Source organism: Carcharodon carcharias, chromosome 13 (genome assembly GCF_017639515.1).
Source record: "Carcharodon carcharias isolate sCarCar2 chromosome 13, sCarCar2.pri, whole genome shotgun sequence".
Classification (NCBI taxonomy): Eukaryota; Metazoa; Chordata; class Chondrichthyes; order Lamniformes; family Lamnidae; genus Carcharodon; species Carcharodon carcharias.
In genome coordinates, this window is record NC_054479.1 from 39,638,211 (window position 1) to 39,651,293 (window position 13,083).

The 13,083-nt window shown below is 42.6% G+C and overlaps 1 protein-coding gene across 1 annotated transcript in view; it reads left to right on the forward strand.

Annotated features, from left to right (window-relative positions):
* Positions 1 to 128: 128 nt before the first annotated feature.
* Positions 129 to 13,083, forward strand: part of plbd2 (phospholipase B domain containing 2) — a 47,664-nt gene continuing 34,709 nt past the window's right edge. The window contains exons 1-3 of the mRNA XM_041202362.1: positions 129 to 392; positions 6,757 to 6,850; positions 9,850 to 10,008. Coding sequence (XP_041058296.1) covers positions 163 to 392; positions 6,757 to 6,850; positions 9,850 to 10,008 — 483 coding nt within the window. The 5' untranslated portion in view covers positions 129 to 162. The remainder of the gene's footprint in view (positions 393 to 6,756; positions 6,851 to 9,849; positions 10,009 to 13,083) is intronic.

A 13,083-nucleotide genomic window follows, 5' to 3' on the forward strand; every position in this document is an offset into this window, starting at 1 on the left:
TACAGGGGAGGGGGGTCTGGTGGCCAGTGTCCTGGTTTACACGGGGGGGTCTGATGGTCAGCGTCCTGGGTTACAGGGGGGTCTGGTGGTCAGCGTCCTGGGTTGTGTCAGAAGGAGCTTCCTCTCAGCTGGAGGGCGGGTCATGTGATCGGGGCCAGGGAGATGGCGGCGGCGGCGGCCCAGAGCCGGATTGAGGGAGAGATCCGGACCCTGTCCCGGAGATTCATCCCCGTCCTCAGCCTCCTCCTGCTGCTGGCGCTGGGCGGCGCGGCCTCCCAGGAGCTGCACCGCTCGGTATTGCTGGGGAAGGGCGGGCGGCTCCAGGTGGTGCCGGGGCTGAGACGGGACGGGATTGCCTGGGCGAACTTCACCGACAGGATCAAAGACAGCGGGTGGGTAACCGGGGCCCGGCAGGGGGGCCCGGGGGTAACCCGGGCTCGGGAGGTGGGTAACCGGGGCCCGGGAGGGGGGACCGGAGGTAACCCGGGCTCGGGAGGTGGGTAACCGGGGCCCGGGAGGGGGGACCGGAGGTAACCCGGGCTCGGGAGGTGGGTAACCGGGGCCCGGGAGGGGGGACCGGAGGTAACCCGGGCTCGGGAGGTGGGTAACCGGGGCCCGGCAGGGGGGCCCGGGGGTAACCCGGGCTCGGGAGGTAGGTAACCGGGGCCCGGGAGGGGGGACCGGAGGTAACCGGGGCCCGGGAGGGGCGACAGGGGGTAACCGGGGCCCGGGAGGGGGCACCGGGGTAATGAGGGGAACCGTGGGAACTTGGGCCCGGGCGGGCTGTGGGGGGAGGGAGACAGGGTGGTGGGGGGGGAGTAATGGGCGGGAGGGGTGGCGGGGAGATACGGTGATGGGGCGTATTTTGGGGAGTAAGATGGGTGGGGGAGGGGTGTAACTGGGCGGAATGAGATGGGTGGAGGGAGTATTGGGAGAGAGGAGAGGGGAATAACTTGGGAGGGGTAATAGCTGGGCTGGAGGGCCTGGGAAGGGGAATTGCCCCGGTGATGCACTGATACACTTTGTAGACTGTAAATGTGCACTTTTAGATTGACACTTTCCATTTTTATTATTTACAAATTGGCTGCAGTGTTCTTAGAAATGCTGTTAAACAGCAAGACCTTAAAATAGTGATGCATTGTCTTTAACCAACATCAAGGATCCCCACACCCACCCCAGCCTTTCCTTCAGTTTAATTATCTTTCATTTCTAGCACTGCTACTTCAACTGACAACTTGATCACCAGGCTAAACCTGAAGCCCCCTTTTTTAGGTGTCATATGAATGTGCAAATGTGATATTCACCACTTTGTGTTGGAAGGTATTTATTATGACAATTCTGATACTGGGCCCAAGTGGCTATACTTCATTGTCTGCCTGGTGAGTTTTAACACTGTTTAGCTGAGGGTAAGGGTCAAGTGAACTATGGTCAACCTCGTGATGCTCTTGCCTAATGTTTGCATGTGCACATTTTCCAGCAAGGATGATGAGATAGTTATCAGTGGTAGGAATCCTAACCATTCCCCCCCGTGTCTGAGGGATACTGAGCATCTTAGTTACCCCCTACCAGATACCATAAATGACCCTTCTTGACACCAGGAATTATCTTAAATCTATGCTCTTTCTGGCCTTTATGGTATTTTACTGAATCATATGATTTATTTAACCACTGATATCTTAGGGAAGATGCTTGTCATATTTGGCATAGCTCAGTTGGCAATACCCTGGTCCTGAATTCACATATTTATCCCTCAATATCAGTTATCTAATCATTATCTCATTGCTATGTGTAGGATCTTGTGTGCAAATTGGCTGTCCCATTTCCTTACATTACAACAGTACTTCATACTTTGGGAAAGACTACATAAATGCAATTCCTTCTCTTATAATTTACCTTGATTGCAGGCATAAGACATTAGTTTGGCCTCAGCTGGTGTTTTGCGTCTAGTCCTGGGCGCCGCACTTTAGGAAGGATGTAAAGACATTGAAGAGAGTGCAGTAAAGATTCACGAGAATAGTTCTAGAAATGAGGAACTTCACTTATGAAGGTAGATTGGGGAAGTTAGGACTGTTTTCCTTGGAGAAAAGAAGGCTGAGAGGAGATTTGATAGAGGTATTCAAAATCATGAGAGAACTGGACAGAGTAGATGGCGAGAAACTGTTCCCAGTTGTGAAAGGATCAAGAACCAGAGGACACAGATTTAAAATAATTTGCAAAAGAAGCAGAAGCGACAAGAGAAACCTTTTTCGCACGAGTGGTTATTGTCTGGAATACACTGCCTGAGAGTGTGGTGGAGGTAGGTTCAATTGAGGCATTCAAAAGGGAATTAGACTTATTTGAAAAGAAACAAAGCAGGTTTGAGGAGATGGTGGGAGAATGGCACTCGGTGAATTGCTCCTTTGGAGAGCTGGTGCAGACAAAATAGACCAAATGGCCTCTTTCAGCACTAATAATTCTGTGATTCTATGTGATATTGTTGTAGTGTTACATTTTAAGTTCCAGTCATTTAGATGGACATTAAAAATTTCACGATATGAGGTGCAGGGTAATTCTCCTAGCATGTAGTATTTGGAGCGAAATAAATGAATTAACGGCCCAAGTAGAGGTTAATGGGTCTGATATTATAGCCATTACGGAGACATGGTTACAAGGATATCAAAGCTGGGAACTAAATATTCAGGGGTATGTGACTTTTTGAAAGGACTGGCAGGAAGGAAAGGGTAGTGGGGTAGCTTTGTTAGTACGAGATGGATTAAGGATGATAACAAGAAATGATCTTGGATTGGAAGATGTAGAATCGATATGAGTGGAGGCAAGAACAAGGGGAAGAAGACACTGGTGGGAGTAGTCTGTTGGCCCCCTAATAGTAGCTGTACTGTAGGATGGAGAATAAATCAGGAGATAATGAGGGCATGTGAAAAAGGGTGACTTTAATCTTCATGTAAGATTGGAAAAATCAAATTGGCAAAGGTAGCCACAAGCAAGAATTCATAGAGTGTATTCGGGACAATTTCCTAGAACAATATGTTGTGGATCCAACCAGGGATCAGGCTCCCCCAGACCTGATGGGTTTAGAAAATGATCTAAGAGTAAAAAATCCCCTAGGAAACAGTGACCATAACATGGTAGAATTTAGCATTCAGTTTGAGAGTGAGAAACCTGGGTAAGAAATAACTGTGCTAAACTCAAGTAAGGCTAATTACAATGGGATGAGGGTAGAGTTGTCTGGAGTGGACTGGGAAAGAAGTTTAGCAGAAAGGACGGTTGATGAACAATGGCAAACATTTCAGAAAATAGTTCATGACTCACAACAAAGATATCACCCAGAAGAAGGACTCTAGGAAGCAGATAAACCAACCATGGTTAACCAAGGAAGTTAAAGAGTGTATCAAATTGAAAGAAAAAACATACAAAATGGCAAAGATTATTGGTAAGCCAGAGGAATTGGGAAAGTTTTAAAAAACAACAAAAGATAAAGAGGGAGAAAATAAACTTTGATGGTAAACTAGCAAGTAAGATGAAAACACAATAATATAAAAATGGACAGAAAGAGCGTCTTTAAATATATAAAAAGGAAGAGAGAGGCCAAAGTGAACATCGGTCCCTTAGAGAATGAGGCTGGAGAAATAATAATAGTGAACCAGGAAATGCCAGAGGAGTTAAATCAATACTTTGCATCAGTCTCCATCATAGAAGGCACTTCATAGCATTCCAGAGATGCTAAATAATCAAGGGGCAAAAAGTTGGGGAGGAGGGGGGGAAGAAATAAATACAATAACTATCATTAGAGAAAAAGTACTAGGGAAACTAATGGGGTTAAAGGTCAATAGGTTCTCTGGACCTGATGGGTTGCATCCTAGGATATTAAAAGAAGTAGCTACGGAGATAGTGGATGCACTGGTAGAAATCTTCCAAGAATCCTTTGATTCTGGAAAAGTCTCAGAGGATTGGAAAACTGCCAACGTAACCCCCTTATTCAAAAGGTGGGGGGAGGGGAGAGACAAAAAACAGGTAACTATAGGCCAGTTGGTTTAACATCCATCATTGTGAAAATGTTAGTATAAAGGAGTAACAACAGAGCATTTAGAAATGCATAATATAATCAAACAGAGTCAGCATGGCTGGCTGCTTCAAAAGTAACTTACTGTGAAGTACTTTGACATATTTTGGCATGATGGAAGCATTACTTTGTTTAAAAATAAGGCACTGCGTGCATTCACAGGTGGATTAGAATTTACCGAGGAGGAAGTTGAAAGGAAGATGGTAGTTTAGTTGACATTCCAGTTTCCACATTTTGTGTGAGTTAGCAACAAATAAAACAGGAACAACAGTTGCATTTTTGTATCACTGTGAACTTGGTAAAATGTCCCAAGGCACTTCTGAAAACATTAATCAAACAAACTTTGCCACTGATCCACATAAGGTATGGTACAGGTGACCAAAAGCTTGGTTAAACAGATTATAAAAAGCTTAAAGGAGGAGAAGGAGCTTCTTAAACGAGGAGAGAGAGCTAGGGAGGTCTAGGAAGAGAATTTCAGAAATTAGCACCTAAGCAGCTGAAGGCATGGCTGTCAAAGATGCAACAATTAAAATCAGGGATGTACAAGATGCCAGAACTGGAGGAGTGCAGAGTTGTTGGACAATTGTAGGATTGATGGAAGCCACAGAGATGAGGAGGAGTGAGGCCATGGAAGGACTTGGAGCATTGCTGGACCAGGAGCCAGTGTTGGTCAGCGAACCCAGGAGTGATGGGTGAATGGGACTTGGTGCTAGTTAGGATATGGGTAGAAGAGGTTTGGATGAGCTTAAGTTTGTGGAGGGTGGAAAATAGGAGGTTGACCAGGAGAGCATTGGAATAATCAAGTTGAGAGGTACCAAAGATGTGGATGAGGGTTTCAGCATCAGATTAGCTGAGGCAGTGTCAGAGATAGGTGATGCTATGAAGGTAGAGGTAGGCAGTCTTGGTGATGGGGCAAATATGTGCAGACAAGATGCTGGGTCCCAGCTGTCAAATCAAAGAAGTTCAAACTTCTGGAAGACATGCTAAATCCTTGGAGCGTGCAACACTAGACTATTGTGTGTATTCCAAATTAACACAACATTTGGGCCATCCAGCTTCGAGGCAGGATTGAAGAAAGCAACGAGGCTGGTCTTTGACATTGAGGGATCAACTATGAAGAGCAGTGAGGAGCTTGGGCCACATAACTTGGAAATATCTCAGTCTTGGACATATGGAAGATGCTTAATGAGGTAGAAAAACAGTACATTCGAAGAGAAGAGGACAGGTATCAAAGTTGTGAAGGGAGATCTGAGGAATAAAGCCAGGAAATATTTCCTTACACAGGTTGGTCAGCTGGGCACTGATTTTTAAAAAAAGAGCTTAATGCTATAAAAGAATGATAGCTTTAGTAATTCAGTAGAATGAGTGAAACATCTTCATCTGACATACCAAACTGATTCCTGGGACAGGGGCACCCATCACTTTTTACATCTGTCCAATTTGAAAATCAGCCATCCGGTTTTTAACCAACCTCCTGTGCTTGCTGTCACACTCTTTGATAGTGTGCTTAAATTTTACAAACAATCCTTATCAAAACCAATACAAACGACTTCCACTCCATTTCTTTTAATTGAGAATTGCTGTAAAATCACAGATCCTAAATGTACACCATATTTATAATGCATGTTAAATGGGGAGGGCTTTTTTCCTATTGATGCTTCTTGATGACAAAGGAGTTTGCATTCATGATTATCATTGCTGTTGAACTGTGCTTTCCAGTACAACTCTTCTGGAATGAAGGACAGTATTGTGCACTGGAGTTACTGAAAATAATTTTTTGGTTTGTTCATGGGATGTGGGCATTGCTGACAAAGTGAACATTTAATGCCCTTGAGATGGTGGTAGCGAGCCATTTTCTTGAATCATTGCATCCGTGTGGTGCAAGTGACCCATAGCGCTGTTATGTAGTGACCTCCAAGATTTTGACACACCAAGGATGAGGGAATGGTAATATATTTCCAAGTCAGGATGGTTTGTGGAGTGTTATTAGCCATTTTAGTGACACAATTCTTTTAGGAATGGGATATATGACTTTAGGTCTTCATGTTAGGTCCACCTTGGAAAATATGCAATGTCTCTTCATTTTTGTTTTAAGTATAAATAAAGAATTTTAATATTAAAATGATAAGAAATATAAAATAAATGCATTTGGAGTAAGATATTTTTTTCTTTTACACTTGATGACCTGGTGATTGCAAAATTATACTTCAGTGTTAATGTGTTATGGTGGAGAGCTGAAACCTAATATTAAAATTAATTATAGGTTTTCATTTGGAGTCTTTACAGTCTAAAAAACTGGTATGTGCAATATTTATTTTCAGTGAAGGAAGGAATATTCATTTCAATTACATTGCAGGATCCTGGTAAAACATATTTAGAACATCAGCTATTCAGACCATCATATCTTTGAAGGATTTAAGAAACAACTTCTGTCTTGTTAAAAGCTACAGTAGAAAGACAGTGGGATTGATAGTATGGAAAATGACACAAAGTTACCCAAATAATTCATGTAAACCTGTTGCTTAATTAGTTTAGCTTTGAAATAGCATAAGTTAGTAGTAACTTAAATGAAATCACTGCAGTACTGTGGCTTTAATTTGTCTAATGTTTTGAGGGTTGTTCATTCTATTCCTAAACTGGTTTTTATTTTTAGTGGTTTAAGTTCTAATTAATTTCCAACTTTGCGTCCTCTGCAGCTGGTCCTACCTTGAACTCACTACAAATGGAACATACAATGACAGTCTACAGGCTTACGCTGCAGGAGTGGTGGAGGCTGCAGTAACAAAACCGGTAAATTAACTTGATATTCTTCTGAGATTGATTCTCGTTTATTAGAGATGAGAAAGAGACTGTTTAAAAAATCAATTTGTGTTCAGTCGGTGTTTTTCCTGGTTAACAAGAGCAAGTTTTAATAGTGAAGAAGACATTAATAAGCATATGAATTTGACATAGCGGAAGCGATTTGGGGATGTGGTCTTGTTTCTGCACACAAAGAATGCTAAAGAGAGATTATAATTTCACATAATTTTTTTATCCCAAGAAACACTGAATTGAGAGGTTTTGCAACATTTTCATATAAATTTGTATACTTTTGAAAGCTTAGTGTGCAAAAAGTCCTCATCATCCTATACAAAAGAAAATCAGCAATTAGCCTGATGACGTTGAAAATCTGGTGAGCAGCTGTAATTAAATCATGATTTTCTTCCCCCTCTAAGCTTCCGCCCTCCCCATCCCATCTCAACTTGTTTTCTGAAAGGCATTGACCTGGTTGAGGTATGATTCCACATGCACTTACAAACCATTGTATTTTATCTAAGTGGCCATTATTTATAAGTAGGGACTTATAGATTATGCCGCTATGGGAAGTATCAGAACTATGTCTGATACTCTCCATACCTGCTCACTACTCATGAACTTTCTTTTAGTTTAATTGACAATGATCAAGTTTGTTATTTTCCTTCCCTAAGTCACGGGCATTGGAGTCTGTGTAAGTAGTTGAGATCAGCAGGCCCAGCACTGATCAAGAATTGAATCTGGAACCTTCTGCAGGGCAATATTGTGCGGTGTCTTGGCATTACCAGGGAATGGAAAATGTCATTTGATAAATCAAGTTTTAGAATTAATAAATTGCAAACTAGTATATAATAGCTTGGAGTGCCAGTTCAATACATAAACTAAGGAGCCAGTTATTGCTTTAAATTGGATGTTAATTCAGGTACCATTTTCAATAACATGCACAGTAACCTACATAGAACCTCTTCATACATTAGAAGAAAAATGTTTTGTGGCTGCTTTAGACTAAATTTTTAAACAGTTACAGACGTTGTTTCATTCAGTAACTTGAATTTCAGCTCTGGTTGAAAAGCAGTAATAAAATAAGTAATGGTACTGCACACTTCTTGCATCTAGGATCTTGTAGAAGAATGGACTTGTATTACACATACAAATCTAAAAAGTTAGATGTTTAAAATAGTCCAAATTGTACATTCAAAACTAAAACAATTGTATTTATATAGTGTCCTGACCAAGTTCTGAGGGCATCCCAAGTACCTTAAAGCCAGTGGATTACTTTTGAAGTGCAGTCACTGTTTTGTGAGAAATGTGGCAACTATTTGCATGCAGTGTTCTCAAGAACAGCATATGAATGAATGACCGTTGAATGTTTTCGTGGTGGTGGTGATTCAGGAAAGCATGTTGGCTAGGACACCAGAAGAATTCTGCTCTTCTTTGTAAAAATCCCATGGTAAACAATTCAGTCACCTGAGCAGACAGATTGCACCTTGAATAATAACTTATTCAAAAGATGGCACCACTGACAATACACTTTTTGCACTGAAGTGTCAGCCTAGATTATGTGCTCAAATCACAACGGGGCTGGAGTTCACAACCATCTCAGCATAGTAAAAGCACTGCTAAATATTCAGTTTAAAGGAGGTGAGGATTCAATGTAATCTAAAATATTAGCCGAGTTTTAGCAGTTAAGAAAAAGATGCCCAGGTTTTATTCCCAGTAGCTTCTGATTTGCTAATCACTGCCTAGATGGTGGTAGGGGCACTTCAGTTGATCCAAATGTCATTTGGGGATGAGGAACAGGATCAGGTTCAATTGTCATATGACAGTCAAATATTCAGCTGACATTACTATCAAGACTTGGTTGGGAACTATGAATAATGTTTCATGACCTTAGCAACAAGTTCCCTCCCTCAGGAGGGGAGAAAACTGGCAAGAAAGAAAACACTACTTTTCACAACTCCAGTTTAAACATTTGATTGAAAACTAAAGCTTTTGGCTTAACTTCAGCTGTTTAATTCTTCTCTTCCCCCTTCTGTGTTTATTCGTTCTTTTCAGTTTTAGCAAACCCATATTTTACATTTTGAACCATCTTAGTAAGTTGTTTCTACACTTTTACTCTTTCCTCCAATGGTATACACTTCCACATGAGATAATTTAAATGTATTCTTAATCCCTGGATTGATTGTCAAGTGTACTCTGGGAAATGTGGATAACCTGTCTTCCACAAATCTCTCCCTCTGAGGTGCTGGTCCCAGGTTGCCTCTTTGGGCTGCACTTGTGAGTTAATAAGGTTTCGGCTCCCTCTCCAGCCAGTTCCAGTCATGTGATGGCAATGTTGGTATTCCATTGTCCATACAATGAGTTGAAAACGATGTACTTGATACATGATAGGGAAATATTTGATATCCCATCAACATTCCAGCTACGACCATCTCACTGAATTACTTTATTTGAAATGTCATCTTCATGGGGCCAGCAGTTCTAGAAGTCGTTGTCATTTTAAATCTCTTCCACTGAAATGATGAGGGGTAGTCAATTGGCACCTGCATTTTAAGTAACTTCCCAAAAGTATGTTATCATGTTTGCCTTAGTCTGGCCAGGAACAAAAGCTGTAACCTGACTTTCCAGAGTCCATTTTGTGACAGTAGAGTGGCAATATTTTATGTTGCTGTCTTTTTTTTAAAAGTGTCTATTTCCCAATTAGCTTTATGGCACATGGTGTTATCAGTTTGATTTCAGCAAAATGGAACGGTTTTCTGACAACAGTTTCCTACGATGTCTACGAGAACTATGGCAACATCAATCGTTACAGCAATAGATTTTATCTTTCTACACTTAAATATAATGACTGCAATTTGCATGGAACAATAATGTGGTAATGTTAGGCTGGTTACTGGATTATTAATGGCGGTTGGAACAGTTTTGGATGTTGAATCAAGAGCAGCACAGAAGAGTTTTCCTGTTGCATTTTATTCTTTGGTTTTAATGTTTTCTAGTATATTTATATGCATTGGATGAACACGCTGTTTCACTACTGTGGTCCCTTCAAGTATCAGACTGCTTACTGTGAGAAGCTTAAAAATTATATTGAGACCAACCTGGCTTGGATAGAAGATCAGCTGGCCAGAGTTGGGGATGAAGCATACTGGCATCAGGTAAGTTTCAATGCAGGCACTGAATAGCATTAAAAGTAATCAAAATCAAGACGATCAAGACAATTGGTTGATTTTTAAAAATTTACTGTAAACCTCTGCAAAATTACACAGTTGCAGAGGGATTCATTAATGTTTGTTGTTCTAATTACTTTTCTGAGCTGAATGTGTGAACAGTGTGACAGCAGTTGTGAGATCCAACATTTTTATCTTGGTACAGATCACGGTTGCAATCAGATTATCAGTTGACCAATTTATTTCTTCATGTTTTTTGGAAATTTAGACACTCTCCTTCACAAACAGTAATTGATGCTGGATCAACTGTCTACTTTAAAACTCAAATTGATAGATTTTGTCATGCTAAGATATTAGGGGATATGAGGCAATGGCAGCCATATGGAATTGGGTTACAGATCAGCCATGATCTCATTGAATGGCAGAACAGGCTAAATGGACTCGTCGTGTTCCTATGTTCCTAAGGTGGCATTGCACTGGGGGTTGCCAGATATGGCTGAGTATGATCTGTTGAATATGGATGCTAGTGGGGTAGAAGGTGAGGGCAAGGGAAACCCTAATTTGGTTCTGAGACGGAGGAGAAGGGGTGAGAACACAAATGCAGGAAAGGTGACATTGACACAGTCAGGGCCCTGTGAACCAGAGGTGGTGGAGACTCCTTGGCTGAGGCAAAAGGAAGATGTATCATAAGCGCTGGTATGGAAGATGCCATGGTCAGAACAGATGCAACATATGGACAGAGAAACAGAGAGAGTGGAATGGTCTTTACAGAAAGCAGGGTGGGAAGAAGTATAATTAAGGTGGCTGGGGGAGTCAATATGTTTTAATAAAGATATTGCTCCAGTTTGCTTTGGACAGCAAATGCTGGGAATGGTTCTATTGCCTTTTTTCTTAATTTTTATCTTTTGTTTCTTTTCTTGTCCTGTTAGCTCTACCACCCCTATTGCTCTGCACCATCGTGCTTTTTGTTATTTTACAGTGCTGCTTCTCCCCATCACATCTATTCCCTTTAGTCTTTCCTCCTTTTCACTGTATCTACTTTCTTAAAACCTTTTTTTAATCCTTTCACAGGATGTGGGCATCGCTGGCTAGGCCAGCATATGTTGCTCATCCTGTTGCATTCTAACTCTTTCTCGTTCTGATGAAAAATCAACAACCTGAAGCATTGTTTCTGTCTCCATAGATGCCATTGACCTGCTGAATATTTCCACCATTTTCTGTTTTTATGTTTGAGTTCTTGCCAGATGCATTTTTTTCCACTTCACCCAAAATTAAGCTCCAATAGAGAAGCATTCTTGCTCCACATGTTCTGAGATATGTCATGGCATGAAAAGTAATCTGATGTATTGTGCCCTGGGCGAAAACAGGATTGTCAGAGGATTTAAACTTAGATTTTGTGCTGCACATACATGTCACTTCTGAGACATTTTACTATTTGTGATGCCAGCAACTTTCATATCTGACTATATTAACAAACAAGTTTATTCATGATAGTCTTTTGCAGTAGCAGAAATGTAAACAACTGTCAAAATTGGATAAAACAGTTCTGCCCCAGTTCAGGAAAGAGTTAAACAGATGAACTTTTTATTGAATTTCCTTGAATATTCTGTATTTGCAGGTAATGGTTAGTTGATTCTCTTTAGTATCTAAGTACTGTCTTTGTAGACCAGCAGCTGCAATTATGTTTGGAATTACATGGGTGTTCTTACCTAGGGAGCTCAAACCTGCCACCTTGTAGTTGCACCAAAATTGTAATTAACTAAAAATCAAATATCTGAAACTGGTGGTACTTATTCTCTGAAATGTAGCCATGCTTTTTGAGAAGCTAATTTGCCAGCCTAAGACAAATACTTACATGGTGCACTCAAGCTAAATAACTACATAAAAAAGGCCTGTCTGAGCATTTACTGCAATAAGGGAGTTCCTTATTTGCACCTACAGTAGGTGCTCACTTAAATGTTGTGGTTGTATTCCTGAAAATTACTACTTTAAGAGGAACAACTTTAAGTAAATCCTGGGTTCCCATAGGAATCAATGTTTAAAGCTGGAATTAGGTTCCTTTGGCCATTCTTGCTCAGAAAAAATAATGTACAAGTTGAAATACTGAATCATACATGTGCCATACTCTGCATTCCTAGCTGAAATAAAATAAATCACTGAATGTAACAGGAGTACTATGCAAGTTCAAATTAAATAACAGTCAGTTGCCCAAGCAAACCCTGAGTAGCACAGCTTCTGTGTCTCACGCACAGCACTCCTGAAACTCAGCTCAACTACTCGCTTGATTTCTTTTCCCACCCTGTCTCAATCTTTCTCCTTTCCCACTATTTCTCTCTCTCGCTCTCTCTCTATCTGCTTTCCCCCTCTGTCTCCCTCTCTCCTTTCCACTCGTCTTGCTGTCTCCTTTCCCACTCTCTTTCTCCTTTCTCCTCTCTTTCTCTCCCTCTCTTTCTCACTCCTCCTCTCCTCTTCTCTACCTCTCCCCCGGCCCCTTCTCGCTCTCCCCCAGCGCCTTCTCGCTCTCCCCCGGCGCCTTCTCGCTCTCCCCCGGCGCCTTCTCGCTCTCCCCCGGCCCCTTCTCGCTCTCCCCCGGCCCCTTCTCGCTCTCCCCTGGCCCCTTCTCGCTCTCCCCCGGCCCCTTCTCGCTCGCCCCCGGCGCCACTCTCTCCTATCCATTCTATCTGTTTTTTTCTCTCTCTCCTATCCCACTGTTTCTGTCTGCCCCTCTCTCCTTTCTCTCTCTCGCTCTCCCTCTCTCTCTCTCCCCACTTTCCCGCCCTCCTCACTTTCCCGCCCTCCCCACTTTCCCGCCCTCCCCCCTTCCTCGCCCTCCCCTTCCTCGCCCTCCCCTTCCTCGCCCTCCCCCTTCCTCGCCCTCCCCCTTCCTCGCCCTCCCCCTTCCTCGCCCTCCCCCTTCCTCGCCCTCCCCCTTCCTCGCCCTCCCCCCTTCCTCGCCCTCCCCCCTTCCTCGCCCTCCCCCCTTCCTCGCCCTCCCCCCTTCCTCGCCCTCCCCCCTTCCTCGCCCTCCCCCCTTCCTCGCCCTCCCCCCTTCCTCGCCCTCCC